General features: G+C 40.6%; 1 protein-coding gene across 1 annotated transcript in view; it reads right to left on the bottom strand.

Annotated features, from left to right (window-relative positions):
* Positions 1-22,028, bottom strand: part of LOC122814071 (cytospin-B-like) — an 804,690-nt gene that overhangs the window by 84,316 nt on the left and 698,346 nt on the right. The window contains exon 13 of the mRNA XM_044086684.1: positions 4,179-4,238. Within this exon, the coding sequence (XP_043942619.1) occupies positions 4,179-4,238 (60 nt within the window). The remainder of the gene's footprint in view (positions 1-4,178; positions 4,239-22,028) is intronic.

Here is a 22,028-nt window from a genome sequence, read left to right as displayed (position 1 = left end):
GTGTTGTTACTCATTTCTACCTTCCTTTGTTACTTTAGAGTTACATACCATGTTATTGACTACAGTATGCCTGTGTTGTTACTCATTTCCACCTTCCTTTGTTACTTTAGAGTTACATACCACGTTATTGACTACAGTATGCCTGTGTTGTTACTCATTTCTACCTTCCTTTGTTACTTTAGAGTTACATACCACGTTATTGACTACAGTATGCATGTGTTGCGCCTCATTTGTACCTTCCATTGTTAATTTAGAGTTACATACCACGTTATTGACTACAGTATGCCTGTGTTGTTACTCATTTCTACCTTCCTTTGTTACTTTAGAGTTACATACCACGTTATTGACTACAGTATGCCTGTGTTGTTACTCATTTCCACCTTCCTTTGTTACTTTAGAGTTACATACCACGTTATTGACTACAGTATGCCTGTGTTGTTACTCATTTCCACCTTCCTTTGTTACTTTAGAGTTACATACCACGTTATTGACTACAGTATGCATGTGTTGTTACTCATTTGTACCTTCCTTTGTTACTTTAGAGTTACATACCACGTTATTGACTACACTATGCATGTGTTGTGCCTCATTTGTACCTTCCATTGTTAATTTAGAGTTACATATCATATTATTGACTACAGTATGCCTGTGTTGTTACTCATTTCTACCTTCCTTTGTTACTTTAGAGTTACATACCATGTTATTGACTACAGTATGCCTGTGTTGTTACTCATTTCTACCTTCCTTTGTTACTTTAGAGTTACATACCACGTTATTCACTACAGTATGCCTGTGTTGTTACTCATTTCCACCTTCCTTTGTTACTTTAGAGTTACATACCACGTTATTGACTACAGTATGCCTGTGTTGTTACTCATTTCTACCTTCCTTTGTTACTTTAGAGTTACATACCATGTTATTCACTACAGTATGTCTGTGTTGTTACTCATTTCCACCTTCCTTTGTTACTTTAGAGTTACATACCACGTTATTGACTACAGTATGCCTGTGTTGTTACTCATTTCTACCTTCCTTTGTTACTTTAGAGTTACATACCATGTTATTGACTACAGTATGCCTGTGTTGTTACTCATTTCCACCTTCCTTTGTTACTTTAGAGTTACATACCACGTTATTGACTACAGTATGCCTGTGTTGTTACTCATTTCTACCTTCCTTTGTTACTTTAGAGTTACATACCACGTTATTGACTACAGTATGCATGTGTTACGCCTCATTTGTACCTTCCATTGTTAATTTAGAGTTACATACCACGTTATTGACTACAGTATGCCTGTGTTGTTACTCATTTCTACCTTCCTTTGTTACTTTAGAGTTACATACCACGTTATTGACTACAGTATGCATGTGTTGCACCTCATTTGTACCTTCCATTGTTAATTTAGAGTTACATACCATATTATTGACTACAGTATGCATGTGTTGTGCCTCATTTGTACCTTCCATTGTTACTTTAGAGTTACATACCACGTTATTGACTACAGTATGCATGTGTTGTGCCTCATTTGTACCTTCCATTGTTAATTTAGAGTTACATATCATATTATTGACTACAGTATGCCTGTGTTGTTACTCATTTCTACCTTCCTTTGTTACTTTAGAGTTACATACCACGTTATTGACTACAGTATGCCTGTGTTGTTACTCATTTCTACCTTCCTTTGTTACTTTAGAGTTACATACCACGTTATTGACTACAGTATGCCTGTGTTGTTACTCATTTCTACCTTCCTTTGTTAATTTAGAGTTACATACCACGTTATTGACTACAGTATGCCTGTGTTGTTACTCATTTGTACCTTCCATTGTTACTTTAGAGTTACATACCACGTTATTGACTACAGTATGCTTGTGTGGTTCATTTCTTTCTGATAGTTTTGTAAGTGCAATATGATTTAATGCTGATGTGCCTGTAGGAGGCAGTATACCAGAGGCACTGTCTCCTCACAACAAGACTATGTCGGGTTCATTTTTTGACTGGTGTACCTTCTGTATGGAGTCTGCATACCTTCCTAGTTTTTCCAGGTGCTCCAATTTTCTTCCCACATTTAAAAAGGCATGCCGTAAGTGTATTGATGACCTTAAACTGTCCTTAGGTGTGTGAGTGTGGTGTGGATGATATGGACGAAATGCGTGGCTATCTTCACCCAATCCCTGCTTGCCTGGTAAGCTTTGTGGATGGCAATGCCTGTTCCTGAGATGGTCACTGAAGTCAGATGCAACTCAACAGCTTGGGATGGATGGACGAATGGGTAAGGCTAGGATGTACAACAAATTCAATGTAAAATATTGCTTACAGTTGCACTTAAGGGACCTGAGAAACCAATGCAAATATGTGAGATAGATTCATCATTACATGCACTCTTATATGGGTAAAAAAAATTATAACCATCATTTCTGTAACCGAAATACATGAAGCATTATATAATTGGTGTGCTATGTAAGTAAAATAGGAAAATAATAGCAGATGATATTTGAGATATTTGAACCAAAAATCAGAATGGTGGACTAGCTTTTCCTGTTAATAACTACTCTCTCATTTTCATTGTTAATATGAGAACCTTGGTATTGAGTATAAGGAAACTGTCATGTTAAATTACAGACCTGTTGTGGTATATGTTTAAATAACAGGTCTGATCTAGTACCAGATTTGAGGCTGAAGAGATAATTGTCAGCAATTAATTTATCAAGTAATCATTGGAGTTATAAAAACTGACTTTTAGATGTGTTTGTATAAGTGGAAATGATGAAATGTCATGACGCAAAATGTTTTCCTTCTTTTGATTTTAATTGTTGTAATAAAAATATTTTCAGATACAGAGCTGCTGCTTTTTTGTTCTTTTGCTAATTTAGACAAACCTTTTTTTAGTATCACAGCAACCATTTATCCAAAATTGCTATATTTGCCACAGGAAAAGTGACTGTGGAGTTTCAAAGTCAGACTGTTTCTGCTCTCTCGTACAACTAACTGATGTGAGTTACCATGTATTTAACTAGCCCTAATACTAGAATTTTTCAGTTAATTACCACAGAAAATCAAGGTGAACATTACTTCATAACTACATCCCCTTGGTACTCTAATGACAGCATTCTTTGTCAGAGAGTGTGGCATGTTAGTTCTGGCAGCTGCCAGCACAAATGCTGTCAACACAAGAGCTTTATCAGAACATTGGTAATAAACATTACTCAAGCTTCATACTGTAACTGCATCATCCTCAGAGCTCAGTTACATACAACACATCACATCATGTCTTCCTCTGTATGCTTTTATAGAGCTTAATCTCCTCTTAACTTGGATTATATTTCTCTTTTTTCATGATCTCTTCTCTTGCCTTTTCATTTTTTTGCATTTAATGTCCTGAACTTTCTCTTTCTTTACTTTCAACTAATGGAGCCTAGTTGTTTTGCATTTATGATTAAGACTACAATTTTCTAATGAGTGTTATCATATCATAGTCCTGGGTTTGAATCCCTTAACCTCTATTTGTAAACTACTGACTTTAAGCAAGTCAGTTAGCTGCATGGTGCTGAATGAATACCCCTGAAAAGAGGCACCACTGCATGATGGACTTACTTGCCAATAAAAATTAAAACAAAGTCTCCTTTGGCGTTTTCTCCCTTTCCTAACACTTTGTTGCCCCACCTTCACCTACAGCTGTTGTACTTTGTCCACTCATAATCTTCGTTTGCATACTGTGGTTCTACACAAAGGTGGTTAAGTTAATATATACAAATAACGTCTTCTTTCCTTGGGTAAGCTGATAACATCATACTGCATACACAGTGTGTAATTTTCTGTGAAACGTGATGAAAGTATTACCTCTGATTAGACTGTGCATAATTTCTGTGCTTGATAAGTATAATATTAAGCCCCAATACAGTCCTAGTTATGGAGCTGTGGTCTAGTGCTTGTACCCTTTTGTTTTTGAATTAATCTTTTGTTACCTTTCACATGGATCGCAATTAATAAAGGGTCATCTGGTCACACCACTACCTGCTTAAAAGTGTACAAATAAATGAATTGTCTTGTATATCATGGTTCTTACCTGGTTAACTCAAGCTAAATAAATACATAGTGATATATTTTTGTTGTTGTACACTTTTAACTGTACATCTTAGAACCTATGTGCCCCCCTACGTATTATGAGGAAACTCACCAGTGTCTGAGGTATGCCAACACTGTTTGCTGTGTCAAACGCCAGCTTGAGGTTCTGTTTCTGTCGGGAAAATAACAGCAAGAAAAATAGTGTTAATTTCTTGGAATGTGTACAAAAAACATTTACAGCAGTTGTATCAGCAGCTCTAAATGTTCACACAAATCAGCGGCACAAATGAAGCTGGTGCATCTGAAGCCTGGTGACAGGTGAAAAGGCAAGAAGTCAAGAAATACTGCTTCTGCTGTCAGCTCTCTTAAATATAAATGTTGTTTTGTGAAAAGTGCATGGTGCATCATGGGATAACAGCCCACATGGATGTGGGTAGGGCTCATACCTCTCAACCTCTTAGAGCAAGAAATCTGGACAAAGCCAGATATATAAGTGGGACCAAGGCCCAAAAATAGTGACATTTTTTAAATATTGCTCTTACAAACTTAGAAAGTTAATAGAATAACAGGTTTTGCATTACCATGCATTTTCTGAAGGGTGTGAAGTCTGAAACTCAAATGTCTGTCATTATTTTTTACTTTCAATTTGTAATGATTTGCCACTAGTTTTCCAGAAAACTACAATTTTATGAAAAATGGACCAAAAATATGATGCAAAAATCTGGACATTCTGAAAAAATCTGTACAGTCGAGAGGTATGTGGGCTACATACTTATGCACAATATGTATACATGTACACTCATCTATGTAACATGTGTACATGTACACTCATATATGTAACATGTGTACATGTACACTCGAATGTAACATGCGTACATGTTCACTCGTATGTAACGTGCATACATGTACACTCATGTATGTAACATGTGTACATGTACACTCGTATGTAACGTGCATACATGTACACTCGTATGTAATGTGCATACATGTACACTCATGTATGTAATGTGTGTACATGTACACTCATGTACATAACATGCGTACATGTACACTTATGTATGTAAGAGTGTGCACGTGTGTACATGTACACTCATGTATGTAAGAGTGTGCACAAAGTGTGTACATATACACTCATGTATGTAAGAGTGTGCACAACATGCGTACATGTACACTCATGCATATAAATGCGTGCACGTGTTTACATGTACACTCATGTATATAAGAGTGTGCACGTGTGTACATGTACACTCATGTATTTAAGAGTGTGCACAATGTGTGTACATGTACACTCATGTATTTAATGTGTGTACACGTACACTCATGTATGAAAGAATGTGCACAACATGCGTACATGTACACTCATGTACATAAGTGTGTGCACGTGCGTACATGTACACTCATGTATGTAAGTGTGCACAACATGCATACATGTACACTCATGTATGTAAGAGTGTGCACAATGTGCGTACATGTACACTCATGTATGTAACATGCGCACATGTACACTCATCTGTGTAACATGCATACATGTACACACATGTATGTAACATGCGTACATGTACACTCATGTATGTAACATGCATACATGTATACTCATGTATGTAATGTGCATACATGTACACTCATGTATGTAAGAGTGTGCACATGTGTACATGTACACTCATGTATGTAAGAGTGTGCACAATGTGCGTAGATGTACACTCATGTATGTGACATGCATACATGTACACTCATCTATGTAACATGTGTACATGTACACTCATCTATGTAACATGCGTACATGTACACTCATGTATGTAACATGCATACATGTACACTCATGTATGTAACATGTGTACATGTACACTCATGTATGTAAGAGTGTGCACAACGTGCGTACATGTACACTCATGTATGTAACATGCATACATGTGCACTCATGTATGTAAGACTGTCTATACATGCTCTTGTTAATCATTGTATTTTGTTTTGTTGTATATCTCAGGCTAAGACTGAAATTGGTCAAACTTTATCAGTGCCTTACCCCACTAACAAATTGAAATAAATGCATAGATAAATTAATACCTAAGTTTCTGTACTGTGGGGGTCCACCACATCCAGTGGTACAATGGTATAAATAAGTCCACTGAGGGGTTCACTGAAAAAACTGGGGAAAGAAAGGAAGTGATATGGGTGAAGAATGAAAACTGTTCATCAGAGGCTAACAGCAATACACAGGCCGACTGATTGTGACCACAGACCATTATACACTGGCATATGCATATACTCATATGGATACAAAACTACACATTTCTTTTAGAATACTACAGTACATATGAAGAACAATAATGTACATTTTACCCAAGAAATACTTAAACCTTCACACACATGTGAACACAGTCTCACACAATGAGATATGTGTGAATGACTGCCAACATACATGTGTTCTCGTGTGCGCACACAGAAACACACACACACACACACACACACACACACACACACACACACACACACACACACACACACACACACAAATGCAGTCACAGGCAAAATTATGTAAATATTAAGTCATGTTCTATATTCTGTCATGTACTATATTCTGAGAGAGAACTGCAAAAGAAAAAGTTAATACATTTTTGAGTTGCTGTAATAAAGTTTATATTTAATTAATGAACCATGTATAAGAGCAAAATCAGCACTGTATAGAGAACTGCACATCATAGGGCTGTAATACAAAATGTTTTCCACAGCCAGTTATGACAGATGCTGTGCTGGTCTGTGTTTAAAAATTATCAAGCAAATATCTGACACTGTATTTTTTAAATCACTACAATTTAATTTCAGTGTCTCAATACCCACACAACAATAAAAGTGTACAAATGCAGTAGAAATAGTGCTGCCCCCCCCAACAAATTGTGATTCATAAAGGTTACCTCTAAGTGTACACTTAATGTAGCCTTTACGAATGAATAGACAGCACAAGCAATCTGGTAGGGATGCTTCTGGATGCAGAAAATGTACGCTATGTGGTAACCTTTATAAGTACCAAGATGTTTGATAAATTAGGAGGTAGGTGAAATATAATTTTTGAATCAAGACAATTGGAAGGCTGTTGGAAGTGAAGGAAAAATGATAAGACTTATTTACCATGTAAGAAACAGAGTTATGGACATGAATATTGTACGGATGTCTTGAACAGAGGGCAGTAAGTAAAACCTTTATCATTGTTAACTAAAAACCTATCAAGACAGCACTATATTATCTTGTGCAAACTTACTTAAATTAGTGGATTAAAATGCATCAGTTCCTTGTATTACATGTATGGCAGAGCAAGCCACATTAAAATGTGGTCTTGTGTCTGCAGGACTCACAGCAGTACATGTCATAAACTTCAGTTAAATATACCCAACATTCCAAATGACAAAATTTAACATTATTAAAAGAAAAACGTTTAACCTATGGCAGTCCATGTTAGAATGTGGATAAAAATGAAAAGCTTGTTTCTACACACAGGACAGAAGTACATCTGTGAGTTTCCCCCTTACAATTCAAGCTTCACAGGAAGATGAACAAAATTGTACAGTTCTTGGTGATGTGAAAACTTCTGACCTAAACTGTGGTGGTTAAAATAGCATTCACTAACAAAATACAAGACTATATAAAACATGGATGGATTCTTATGGAACACAAAAGAATGTTGTGTTTCCCAAAACCCATGCATACATGGTGTCAGTGGTACAGCAGGTGGCACATTCATCCTTAATGCAGAAGGCTGTGTGTTCTATTCCTACAGCATGTAGATTGATTGCTGACACTGCAGTGTAGCATAAGGGGAGTACTGCACTCCTGAGTGTGCCGTCCTTCTGATGAGATGTTAAACTAATGTTCTAGCTGCATGAGTTGGTGGTAGCTCAGGTGGGTGTAAAAGATCTCATGGCATCTAACAAAAAAAGTAGAGGAAGCTCCCCACTGCCCTGGACAAATTTCCCTTTTTAGTATAAATACCACCTTGGGGTCACATCTGAAAAGAGGCTACTAGCCTAGTAGGACTAACCCAGTCAACAAAGGATAAATAAATAAAAAATATTGACTCCATTTATTTTGGAGGTCTGTTTTACATATTCTGTACATTGAAACAATGTAATATATACACTAATGCATTTACCTGTTATATACAAAATAAATAAATAAAGTAAATAGGCTTAAAACATCACATCTGTTGTGACATTATTGCACGTTAGGTTCATAGGTTCATAGGTAGGTACTAGGCTATCAGCCCTAGGACCTATACAAGCCTAGCCAAAAAGTTCCCTGGATTTTGCCACCCAAGAAAGTTATTTTTCTATGCCCATGTCGAACAGAGCCACAGGGGTGATCCCCGGGGTGAATTTCCCATTTCCCATCCAGTTGTCTAGGTTTTTCTTAAAGAGGGCTAATGAGGAACTTTGCTTGACGTGAATGGGTAGTCTGTTCCAGAGTATGGGAAGTCTCTGGGACAGGAATCTATCCCTCCAACATGTTTTGTTTATCGTGGTGGCAAGACTCAGGACCCTGGAGCATGTGGCATGGAGAGATTGGGGTTTATTTAAGTGTAGCATGTCCAACAGAACTGGGTTTGACATGGCCTTGTATGTTAGGCAGAGGTCACCTCTGAGTAGGCGATATGTGATGGAGTAGAGCTGGAGTTTTTTGAGGCGGTCTGCATATGGCATCTGTTGGAGGCCAGTAATCCTCTTAGTGAGGTACTTCTGTGGCCTGTCCAGTTGTTGCAGATGTCTTGTGATGTACATGCCAAATGGGGCATTGTACTCTTTGATGGGTCTGATGATTGAAGAGTAGAGAGGAACAATGACCTCTTTTTTTCTGGAGGAGAACCCTTTGGTGATGAGGTGTCCCACATAGAAGGATTTCCTGACTACTGTGGCAATGTGATTGTCAAAGGAGAGACTAGTGTCTACCTGGGTCCCAAGGTCTCTTATCACACTTTTGGTGTTAAGTAGACTGCCACCTATGTGGTAGTTCATGGGTACATTGTTTTTCCCAAAGGGGATGACAACACACTTTTTGCCATTTAGCTTGAGGCCATGACTTTGACACCAAGCATCAGTCTCAGTGAGGCCCATTTGTAGAATGTCCACATCATTAGGCGATTCTATTATAGCTCCCAGTTTGCAGTCATCTGTGGACTTTGTTAGCCAAAGACCTGCTGTGTTAGCCTGGACATCTGAGAAATAGATGCCAAACAGGAGAGGACCCAGGACTGAACCTTATGGTACTCTGTTTGTCACTGGTTTGAAGTCGGATTTGGAGTTGGCTACTTTCACTGTGTGAGTTTTGTCAGTGTGCCATTTGGCCACTCATCTTGTGACATAGGGATTTATGCCCAGTCTAGTGAGTTTATCTATAATTCCAGAATGGGGTACTGTATGAAAAGCCTTGGTGAGGTCAAGATAGGCTGTGTGCACCACCTTACCCTCGACCATGGCTTTGGTAACTACTTCAAAGAAGTCAATCAGGTTTAGGAGACTTGATCTACCTTTTACAAACCTGAACTGAGTGGGGTCCAGCATTTGCAGGTTACCTATGTATTTGTTGATAAGTTCCATGATGATATGTACCATGGCCTTGCAGACCAGGCTCATCAGGCTAATGGGGCAGTAGTTCCCCAGGCCCGTGGTGGCGGCCCCTTTATGGAGTGGGATAACTGTCACTGTGCACCATTCCATAGGCACAAAGCCTGAAGTGAGGCTATGATTGAACATGGTACTTAGGTGGGGTGCTAGTTCATTCTGTAGTTCGTGCAGAACACAGCCTGGGATGTTGTCTCTTCCCATGGATGCTGTGTTTTTGGCTTTGGAGAGTGCGGTCTTAACTTGTGCATTCGTGATTACAGGGTCTTTGCATTCTTCCGGTATAGGGATGGGCCGGTGAGGGGGGGGGGGGTAAAGTTTGCACTGAACTTATCTGCAAGGATGTTGGCAATATCAGTTGGTTCTCTATATCTAGTACCATTGTTCTGTAACTTGGAGCAGATCTGAGTGTTGCCATTGAGATTATTGACATAGTTGTAGAATGCTTTGTGGTTTTCTTTAGAATCAGTGGCAATTTTATTTTTGTAGCTAGCTTTGGAGCATTTTATGAGGGATCGGAGCTTCTTACTGAGGCTGACCAGGGATTTCCTGCAATCAGGGGATTTTACTCTTTTTTGCAACAGCTTCTTCCTTCTGTTTTAGATTTTGTTTATGGCAGGGGACCACCAGATTAGCTTCCTTTTTTTGGAGGATAGCATCTTGGTTCTGTTGTGGATGGCATGATCCATACACTTGTGTATGTGTTTATACAGGGCATTTCTATAGAATTCAGCAGTCATACCGCTATTGTCCATCTGCACGGGTGTAGGGAAGTTTGCCAATTTTGTCTTAAGAAGCGTGAAGTTGACTTTGGAGAAGGTTTTTACAGTGGTTTCCTTAATGGGGGGTGGAGACGGAATACTGATATCTAGGGTGATTAGCTTATGGTCGGATCTGACCAGTGAGGAGTTGACCTCTGGTGTGGAACATTGGTTACCCATGTTAGTAATGACCAGGTCTAGGATATTGCTGCCCCTGGTGGGGGTATGGACAAGCTGATCCATGGCACTGGAATTTATGAATTCCAGAAAGGGTTGAGCTAATGAGTTAGTACATGAGTAGTTTTTCCAGTTAATGGTGAGGTAATTGAAATCTCCCATTATTAGGGTATTGGGCAGTACCTTAATATTATCCAGTATATCGAGGAATGTGGAGTGGCCATCCTGGGGCATGGCGGGGATTGCAGTCTTGCCCAGTGTTAGTTGTACTTGGATAATTTTGGATACATTGTGTTGAACAACTAGCCTGGAGGTGTGGATATCCTTAATGAATATGGACACTCCTCCTCCTTTGGTGTTTCGGCCCGGGTTAGATGGCCGAAAGGTGTGGTTTGAATTATAGCCTGGTAATGCAGGGGTGCTTTCAGGAGCCTTGAACCAGGTCTCTGTTACTGCACTGATGTCGATGTTCTCCATTTTAAGGAGTGATTTGAATGAGTGCATTTTGAGGTTTAGACTTCTAGGACTGAGTAGCATTACCCTCAGTTTTTGCTTGCTTCTACCTGCTACGGTGGTGGGTTTGTCATTTAAACCTTGCCTAAAAAAGGCACTACAGGGGTGGAAAGAGCCTTAGCCAGTATCCAGAATCCCAGGGGCAGCAGATGCAGGCCATCTCTGGCAAAGCATTGTGGTCTGTTGATCATGTCGTCCCAGGCAGATAGATACTGGATCTCCTTTGAATGACACCAGAAGCTAAGCCAATTGTTGAAGTCAATCATTTTGTCCTTGTACTGTGGTATCATTCTGGGCAATGGCAGGATGCTACTCAGGGTTAGGGTCATACCTGCTTGGCTGCATGATCCGATAGCTCCTCCATGTCTCTTTTCATGTAGTCCAGGGAGGTACGTCTCAGGTCATTCACATCATCATGGACAATGACAGAGTCATATTTGTATTTGTTGTGGAGTGACCTGAGTGTGTGCATTATGTGGCAGATCCTGGCACCCAGCAGGCAGCTGACAGCAACGTTCTTCTTGTTTAGCCTGGTGAATGGGACATCAGTGTGCCTGACTATAGAGTCGCTTATGACAAGTGTGTTGGGTACATTGGTTTGCCTTAAGGGTTGAGATTGAGTGACACACTGATTTTGTGGTCTATGTGTCATTTGGGTAGTGGGGTGTGGTGGTTGCTTGTGTTTCTACTTTGGAGATCTCTGTTGTTTGGGAAAATTTTATTGAGAGCCTCCACGAATGTAGGTGTGTGTGTTTTGAGTTACTATGTGTGAGTTTAGGTGGTGTACGATTTGATGGACTATGCGTTGAGCATGGTGTGGTGCAGGTGTTTATCTTCTCCTCTTGACTGTCTAGTCCAGTCTTGGCTGGAGAAGAGCTTGGATTCCAGTTTGGTTATATAATTGCATCTCTCACAGGTTGTAGTGTTGGGTGGTAGGAGGAAAGGGTTGTCGGTGTACATGAGGCAATTGCTACATTGCCTCAAGATGCCCATATTCATCAGGTGGACAGAGGAAAACACTGGGAGCTGACCCTTAGACATGCCTAGATAGGTGCTTTTTAATTTAAGTACTAAAAGCTTTTCTCCTCCTGAAAAGTGAGGAAAGTTGAATGCCGTTGTAATTTATAATTTGTTTAGTGCTTGCAATCAGTTTAGAACAAGTGCTGAGCACAGAGATGCAGTTCTGAGTGTTAAGACTAGAAAACTGCTAGTTCTAAGGAAAAAAATTGAAGAGTAGACTTTTTGGCAACAGGAATAGTTTAACCCTAATTAAACGGTGCTGCGCAATGCGCAAAACTACACAACCACGGATTTTTAAACAGAAAGATGAAAGGGATAGAAATAGTCCAAAATGGCCAATAAAACTACAGTTTGTGAGCTGAAACCACTCCTCCAGCGACATATAGGCTGTTCCAAAGCTCACCATTCTCACTGATGAACAGAGAAGCTTCCCTCTATCGTAGAAATGTCTGGGCAACACAGGAACTTACAAACAGCCCAGCAGGATTGTACATACTGTGAAGGCTGCCAGCCCAGCTAGTTAGAATCTTGTAAATAATCCTATGTCATTTGTAAATATTAATATGATTCACAGGCTTGTTTTACAAATGTAAGAGAACTACATGTTATAATTAAACCATATGTTATGTACTGAGCTTCAGGAATGTAACCACAGTGCACCCTGCTGGAAAAGAGCAGAAATGTGTATAAACTACATGCCTATGTAAATGTATGTGCTGATGGTAAAGGCTGGAATATACAGAGTTAACTTGTAAACTCAGAGAAAATAAGTAAAACGCTTTATGAGTGTGTTTACCAGAACTAGAAGACAGAATGTCTGCAGCTGTGAATCCTTTCTATTGTTTGAGTCAGAGATAATTATAGGTTTCAAGGGTAAACGTATTTAACAGTTTTATGATTCCTAGTTCCAGGCAAGCTTCTAAGAGATAAGTGTCAGCTTCTGAGAGATAAGCATTTTTAACAGAGACATGTTACATTTTAACAGAGACATGTTACATTTTTAACAGAGACATGTTACATTTTAACAGAGACATGTTACATTTTTAACAGAGACATGTTACATTTTAACAGAGACATGTTACATTTTTAACAGAGACATGTTACATTTTAACAGAGACACGTTACATTTTAACAGAGACATGTTACATTTTAACAGACACATGTTACATTTTAACAGAGACACGTTACATTTTAACAGAGACACATTACATTTTAACAGAGACATGTTACATTTTAACAGAGACATGTTACATTTTAAGTTCCTGTTACCCTGGAAACTAAAGGCAGAGATAACAAGAATGGTGCAATCTGAGATGACCACACCTCTCAAGTGTACCTCATTACGAGGAACGTAACTCATTTGGGGTCTTAAAAATTTCATGTTCCTGAAAGTTCCTCAAAGTTCCACATTGAGAGAGTCTGTCACACATTCAGTGTTATGAATTTTTTTAAGTGAAATCCATGGTAAATAGAAATTCATCATATTAATTCATTAAATGATCTCCTTTACAAGTAAAACCAGCATATTTTAACCATCCTATGACCTTCCTAGTTGAAGTTGTTAGTAAGCCATAAGCATGTGTTCCACATTTTGCCCATTTGTTCCACATTATGCAGGTGAGTGTTCCTCATTTTGGAGATGGAAGGTTGAGAGCTATGGAGATGACCCAACAGATTTTTTTTAAAATTAAATTTAATGGGGATCTGGAGAGAGAGAGGGGGAGATACCAGCCCCCGACTGACTGTGATCTCTGCGTGCTCTTAAGGGAAATTGCACTTTACTGTGTGTGAACCTGTCATCCTCCTAATGTGCACGTCCCTCACTGGTGTTACTGGTGTGGATTGAGGCTCCTTGATTAATGGAACAGTGCATGGGCATCACACATGCACACATCTTACTCGAGAAAAGTGCATATTTCTTGGTTTACTATCAAAATGTTGCCAGTAAAAAAACAAAATCCCATTAATAACACCAACAAAAAAAAGCAAAAGTAAAAATATAAATCAGGTCACAATGTCGAATCGGTCGAATTAATTCAGCACATTCGACATTATTGCCGAACAGATCACATGATGTCTGTATAGGAGCTCAAATAACTGAAATTCCTAAAACTCACATCATGTACTTGCAGAGGGGAAAAAGCCTTCCTGCACCCCCCCTTTGGAAGGCTGCACCCCCCACACCCCCTGCTAACTATATATTCCAGCTCCAAGATCTCACTACAGTGAGGAAAGAGATGAGTGTTCCAAACCGCACTGTACTGCGATCTCTGTGCAGTACATCGAGTTCATATCATTGAATGCACGATGCATTCACAGATATGAACTTTCAAATACGGAGATGTTCAGCAACATGGAAAATCGAACATCCATCTTTCGATTTTCCATCTGCAGAGCATCTCCATTCATCATTTTGATAGTAAACCATATCCTTCTTACCATTTGAGACACCATGGTTGCGTTCATATTAACCCTTTAGTGACCTATATTTATATCGTCTACAACATTAGAATCCTTTCTGCAGTTCAGCATTCTGAGTGCTTGTATTCTCTGTCACATACTTAGGAATCCTTTCTGCAGTCCAACATTGTGTGTGCTTGTGTTCTCCGTCGCATACTTATGAATCCTTTCTGCAGTTCAGCATTGTGTGAGCTTATGTTCTCTGTCACATATGTATGAATCCTTTCTGCAGTTCAGCATTGTGTGTGCTTGTGTTCTCCATCACATACTTATGAATACCTTTCTGCAGTTCAGCATTGTGTGTGCTTGTGTTCTCCGTCACACACTTATGAATCCTTTCTGCAGTTCAGCATTGTGTGTGCTTATGTTCCTCATCACATACTTATGAATCCTTTATGCAGTTCAGCATTGTGTGTGCTTGTGTTGTCTGTTGCAGAGGAGCTCTCTGATTATGTAGCCCAGGCAGGTATGACCCTGACCTTGAGCAGTATCCTACCTTCACCAAGAATGATGCCACAATACAGAGACAAGATGATCAGCTTTAATAATTGGCTTAATCTCTGGTGTCATTCAAAGGGGATCCAATGTCTGTCTGCCTGGGATGACATGCTGGACAAGCCACGCTGCTTCGCAAGGGACGGCTTGCACCTGTCACCCCTGGGCTTCCGGATATTGGCAAAGGCTCTTGCCACCCCCATAGTGCCTTTTTTAGGCAAGGCTCAAATTCTAAACCTACCACCCTAGAACAAAACAAAGGAAAAAACTAAGGGTAATGCTGCTCAATGCCAGAAGTCTCAACCTCAAGATGCACGCACTCGAAGCCCTTCTCAGTATGGAGAACATCGATGTCTGTGCTGTGACTGAAACCTGGTTCAAGGCTCCTGAGAGCACCCTGGCACTATCAGGTTTTACCTCATATCATGCGTTCCGGCCCCAAAATCTGGACAACACCAAGAAAGGAGGAGGTGTCCATATTCATCAAAGACACCCTCACCTCCAGGTTGGTGGCAACGCACGATGCATCAGAGACCATCCAGGTGCAATTAGCCGTAGGCAAGACTGCTCTGCAATTTGTAGCATGTTACAGGCCACCCTCTCAAACTCAGGAACCTCACACAGCTTTCCTGAAAACTCTGGAGGGGATAAATGTAACCCCAAACACTATCATACTAGGTGATTTCAACTATCCGAATATAGACTGGGATCACTACTCAAGCCCCAACACTCTAGCCCAAAGGTTCCTAGAGTTCATAAACTCAAATGCCATGGAACAACTAGTCACCATGCCCACAAGAGGCGAAAACATACTAGATCTCATCATCACGAACACAATGTTCAACACCGGAGGTATACCCCTCATTGGTGAGGTTAGATCATAAACTAATCTCACTGGAAGTCCACATCCCGCCCCCACCCCAGATAAAAAAGACCACAGTGAAGAACTTCTCTAAAGCCGACTTCACACTTCTTAGGACTGGTGTGGTCTCTTTCAAGGCCCCCGAACCAGCGGAAACCATCACTAAAGCAGCTGAATCACATACAAATGCCTTCTACCAGCACCTCCAGGACTGCATGGATCAGGCAATCCCAAACAAAACAAAGACTCTTTGTACCAAAGGCAAGCGTCCAGTCTGGTGGACCCCAGCCATAAAGAAGCTCTACAACAAAAGGAGAAAGCTACTACAAGATAGAGCAAAATCCCTAAAAGGGAAGACACCCTTGATCATTATAAGTAAAAAACTAAGAGCTCTCATAAAATCATCCAAGGCAAATTTTGAAAGAAAAATCACCAAGGACTCAAAAGACAATCACAAGGCCTTTTTTAGTTATGTTAGAAACCTGGGAGGAAACTCCCAGATATGCTCAGAACTAGTTCAAAATGATGTAAAGATCACTGAACCTACAGACATTGCCAACATACTAGCTGACAGGTTCAGTGCAAATCCCCCCCCTTCCTCCCCAAAAGGAGAAATATCTATACCAGAGGATTGTAGCCTCCCAAACATCTCAAATGCTCAGGTGAGAACAGCTCTCTCCAAGGCGAAAAACACAGCATCCATGGGACCAGATGGTGTCCCCGGTTGTGTGCTCCACAAACTCATTGATGAATTAAACCCGCAATTAAGGCAGCTGTTTAATCTTAGCCTCACCTCAGGATACATACCCAAGGAGTGGCATACGGCAACTGTGGTCCCACTACATAAAGGCGGTGCCTCCACCGACCCAGGAAACTACCGTCCCATCAGCTTGACAAGCCTGGCCTGCAAAGCTATGGAGAGGATCATAATGGAACTCATAAATAAAGACATAGGGGACCTGCAGACATTAGATCAAACCCAATTTGGCTTTGTCAAGGGCAGATCATGCCTCTTAAACTTGGTTGACTTTTTCGAAACAGTCACCAAGGCCATTGATGAGGGCAAGGCAGTCCACACAGCCTACCTTGACCTGGCAAAGGCATTCGACACAATACCCCACTCAGGCATCATAGAAAAACTCACCAGCTTAAATGTAAACCCATACGTCACAAGATGGGTTGCAAACTGGCTAAGTGACAGAACCCACAGGGTCAGAGTTGCTGGCGCCATGTCTGATTCCAAGCCTGTCACAAGCAGTGTCCCACAGGGCTCAGTCCTGGGCCCACTCTTGTTCGGCATATACTTTTCAGAAGTACAGGCAAGCACAGGAGGATTATGGCTGACAAAGTTTGCAGATGACTGCAAACTGGGCGCCATAGTTGAAAACACATCAGACACAGATATCCTTCAGAAGGGTCTCATAGAAACGGATAACTGGTGCCAAAGCCATGGCCTAAAGTTAAACGCTAAAAAATGCATAGTCATACCCTTCGGGAAAAACAAGGTTACCCCCAGCTACCATATAGGTGGCAATCCACTAAGCACAGAAGAGGTTATCAGGGATCTGGGGACCCAGGTTGACAGTAACCTTTCATTTGACACCCATGTTGCCAAAGTAGTTAGGAAGACCTTCTACATTGCCCACCTCATCATGAAGGGATTCACATCTAGGTCAAGGGAGGTCATCATTCCCCTGTACTCATCACTCATCAGACCGATGATTGAGTACAACGCCCCATTTGGATTGTATCTGACCCGACACCTGCAGCAATTGGAAAGGCCCCAAAAGTTCCTCACCAAAAGGATAAAGGGTCTCAAAAATATGTCCAATGCTGCCCGACTGAAGAAGCTCCAGCTCTACTCAGTCGCTTACCGCCTGCTCAGAGGTGACCTGTGCCTGACATACAAGGCCATGTTCAACCCAGAATTAATGAACATGCTTCACCTCAAAAAATCTAAATCCATCCGATCTACAAGAGCACGAGACTTGAACCTTGACACGGTCATAAATAGGACGTGCTGGAGGGACAGATTCATCACCCAGAGACTCCCTATGCTGTGGAACAAAATCCCGGTACATGTGAGGCAGAGCACCTCACTGGCTTTGTTCAAGAGAAATCTTGACCAATGGATGGGAGATCGCAGGTATACCCCGGGGATCACCTCAGTGTCACTGCTTGACAGAGGCACAGCTAAATAATGGGCATAGTATCCTTCAAACTAAAGGGGTGGTGAAAGTCACAAAACTCTGAGCTAGGCTTATAAATGTCCTAGGGCAGATAGCCTAGTATGAACCTATGAACCTATGAACCATACTTATGAATGTTTTCTGCAGTTCAGCATTGTGTGTGCTTGTGTTCTCCGTCACATACTTATGAATCCTTTCTGCAGTTCAGCATTGTGTGTGTGCATGTGTTCTCCGTCATATACTTGTGAATGGGTCTATATTATAACACAGAAAGTGCATATGTGTGACTACATAAAAGTCGACAAATATTGCATGAAACCTGAAAATAGCGAACGGCCACATAATCAAATTTTTCCCTAGGGAAAAAACTTACGCGGCCGTTCCCTAAAAAAAATAATTTAAACACCATAAACAGGTGAGGGCTTCACCCTCCACACTCCCCAACATGGGGGCTCTGCCCCCACACCCCCTAACCAAATATACCAACTCTTAGATTGCATCTGCCTCCCTCGCCCCCTAACTAAATATACCAACTCTGAGATCACACTATAGGGAAAAAAGGGCAACTCCTTGAAGCTGGCCTACTATCTCCTTGTCGACATATTCATTGAATTGCTTAAATGTGATTTGATGAATATGTCACTGTTTCCGTATTCACTCAGAAGACTTTTCATGCTTCTGATATAGAACCCTTTTAAATACTTTCTGCAGTTCAGCATTCTGTGTGCTTCTGTTCTCCATCAGAAACTTATGAATCCTTTCTGCAGTTCAGCATTGTGTGTGCTTGTGTTCTCCATCACATACTTATGAATCCTTTCTGCAGTTCAGCATTGTGTGTGTTTGTGTTCTTTGTCAGATACTTATAAATACCTTTCTGCAGTTCAGCATTGTGTGTGCTTGTGTTCTCTGTCACATACGTATGAATCCTTTCTGCAGTTCAGCATTGTGTGTGCTTGTGTTCTCTGTCACATACGTCTGAATCCTTTCTGCAGTTCAGCATTGTGTGTGCTTGTGTTCTCCATCGCATACTTATGAATCCTTTCTGAAGATCAACATAGTATGTGCATGTGTTCTCCGTCACACACTTACAAATCCTTTCTGCAGTTCAGCATTATGTGTTCTTGTGTTCTCCATCACATACTTATGAATCCTTTATGCAGTTTAGCATTGTGTGAGCTTGTGTTCTCTGTCACATACTTATGAATCCATTTGTATTTCAGCATTGTGCGTGCATGTGTTCTCCATCACATACTTGTGAATCCTTTCTGCAGTTCAGCATTGTGTGTGCTTGTGTTCTTTGTGACATACTTATGAATCCTTTCTGCAGTTCAGCATTGTGTGTGCTTGTGTTCTCAGTCACATACTTACGAATCCTTTTGCAGTTCAGCATTGTGTGTGCTTGTGTTCTCCGTCACATACTTGTGAATTCTTTCTGCAGTTCAGCATTGTGTGTGCTTATGTTCTCCGTCACATACTTATGAATCCTTTCTGCAGTTCAGCATTGTGTGTGCTTATGTTCTCCGTCACATACTTATGAATCCTTTCTGCAGTTCAGCATTGTGTGTGCTTTTTATTCTTTGCCACATACATATGAATCCTTTCTGCAGTTCAGCATTGTGTGTGCTTGTGTTTTCCATCACACACTTATGAATCCTTTCGCAGTTAAGCATTGTGTGTGTGCTTGTGTTCTCCGTCACATAATTATGAATCCTTTCTGCAGTTCAGCATTGTGTGTGCTTGTGTTCTCCATCACATACTTATGAAAATCTTTCTGCAGTTCAGCATTGTGTGTGCTTGTGTTCTCCGTCACACACTTATGAATCCTTTCTGCAGTTCAGCATTGTGTGTGTGCTTGTGTTCTCCATCATATACTTATGAATCCTTTCTGCAGTTCAGCATTGTGTGTGCTTGTGTTCTCCATCACGTACTTATGAATCCTTTCTGCAGTTCAGCTTTGTGTGTGTTTGTTTTCTCAGTCACATACTTATGAATCCTTTCTGCAGTTCAGCATTGTGTGTTCTTGTGTTCTCCGTCACATACTTATGAATCCTTTCTGCAGTTCAGCATTGTGTGTGCTTGTGTTCTCCATCATATACTTATGAATCCTTTCTGCAGTTCAGCATTGTGTGTGCTTGTGTTCTCCATCACATACTTGTGAATCCATTCTGCAGTTCAGCATTGTGTGTGCTTGTGTTCTCCATCACATACTTATGAATCCTTTCTGCAGTTCAGCATTGTGTGTGCTTGTGTTCTCCATCACATACTTATGAATCCTTTCTGCAGTTCAGCATTGTGTGTGCTTGTGTTCTCCATCACGTACTTATGAATCCTTTCTGCAGTTCAGCATTGTGTGTGCTTGTGTTCTCCATCACATACTTATGAATCCTTTCTGCAGTTCAGCATTGTGTGTGCTTGTGTTCTCTGTCACATACTTATGAATCTTTTCTGCAGTTCAGCATTGTGTGTGCTTGTGTTTTCCGTCACATACTTATGAATCCTTTCTACAGTTCAGCATTGTGTGTGCTTGTGTTCTCCATCATACACTTATGAATCCTTTCTGCAGTTCTGAATTGTCTGTTCTTGTGTTCTCCATCACATACTTATGAATCCTTTCTGCAGTTCAGCATTGTGTGTGCTTGTGTTCCCCATCACACACTTATGAATCCTTTCTGAAGTTCAGCATTGTGTGTGCTTGTGTTCTTTGTCACATACGTATGAATCCTTTCTGCAATTCAGCTTTGTGTGTGTTTGTTTTTTCCGTCACATACTTATGAATCCTTTCTGCAGTTCAGCATTGTGTGTGCTTGCGTTCTCCGTCACATAACTATGATTCCTTTCTGAAGTTCAGCATTGTCTGAGCATGTGTTCTCAGTCATATACCTATAAATACCTTTCTACAGTTCAGCATTGCATGTGTGTGTGGTCTCCATCACATAACTATGATTCCTTTCTGAAGTTCAGCCATCTGTGTGATTGTGTTCTCTGTCACATACTTATGAATTCTTTCTGAAGTTTACATTGTCTGAGCTTGTGTTCTCAGTCATATACCTATAAATACCTTTCCACAGTTCAGCATTGCATGTGCGAGTGTTCTCCATCACATAAATGTGATTCCTTTCTGAAGTTCAGCCATCTGTGTGATTGTGTTCTCCGTCACATACTTATGAATCCTTTCTGCAGTTCACCATTCTGTGTGCTTGTGTTCTCCATCACATACTTATGAATCCTTTCGGCAGTTCAGCATTGTGTGTGCTTGTGTTCTCCGTCACATACTTGTGAATCCATTCTGCAGTTCAGCATTGTGTGTGCTTGTGTTCTCCATCACATACTTATGAATCCTTTCTGCAGTTCACCATTCTGTGTGCTTGTGTTCTCCATCACATACTTATGAATCCTTTCGGCAGTTCAGCATTGTGTGTGCTTGTGTTCTCTGTCACATACTTATGAATCCTTTCGGCAGTTCACCATTCTGTGTGCTTGTGTTCTCCATCACATACTTATGAATCCTTTCTGCAGTTCAGCATTGTGTGTGCTTGTGTTCTCCGTCACATACTTGTGAATCCATTCTGCAGTTCAGCATTGTGTGTGCTTGTGTTCTCCATCACATACTTATGAATCCTTTCTGCAGTTCAGCATTGTGTGTGCTTGTGTTTTCCATCATACACTTATGAATCCTTTCTGCAGTTCAGCATTGTGTGTGCTTGTGTTCTCCGTCACATACTTGTGAATCCATTCTGCAGTTCAGCATTGTGTGTGCTTGTGTTCTCCGTCACATACTTGTGAATCCATTCTGCAGTTCAGCATTGTGTGTGCTTGTGTTCTCCATCACATACTTATGAATCCTTTCTGCAGTTCAGCATTGTGTGTGCTTGTGTT

Source organism: Protopterus annectens, chromosome 10.part0, assembly GCF_019279795.1.
Source record: "Protopterus annectens isolate FY-2018-M chromosome 10.part0, PAN1.0, whole genome shotgun sequence".
NCBI classification, from domain to species: domain Eukaryota; kingdom Metazoa; phylum Chordata; order Ceratodontiformes; family Protopteridae; genus Protopterus; species Protopterus annectens.
This window is presented reverse-complemented; position numbering and strand designations above follow the sequence as displayed.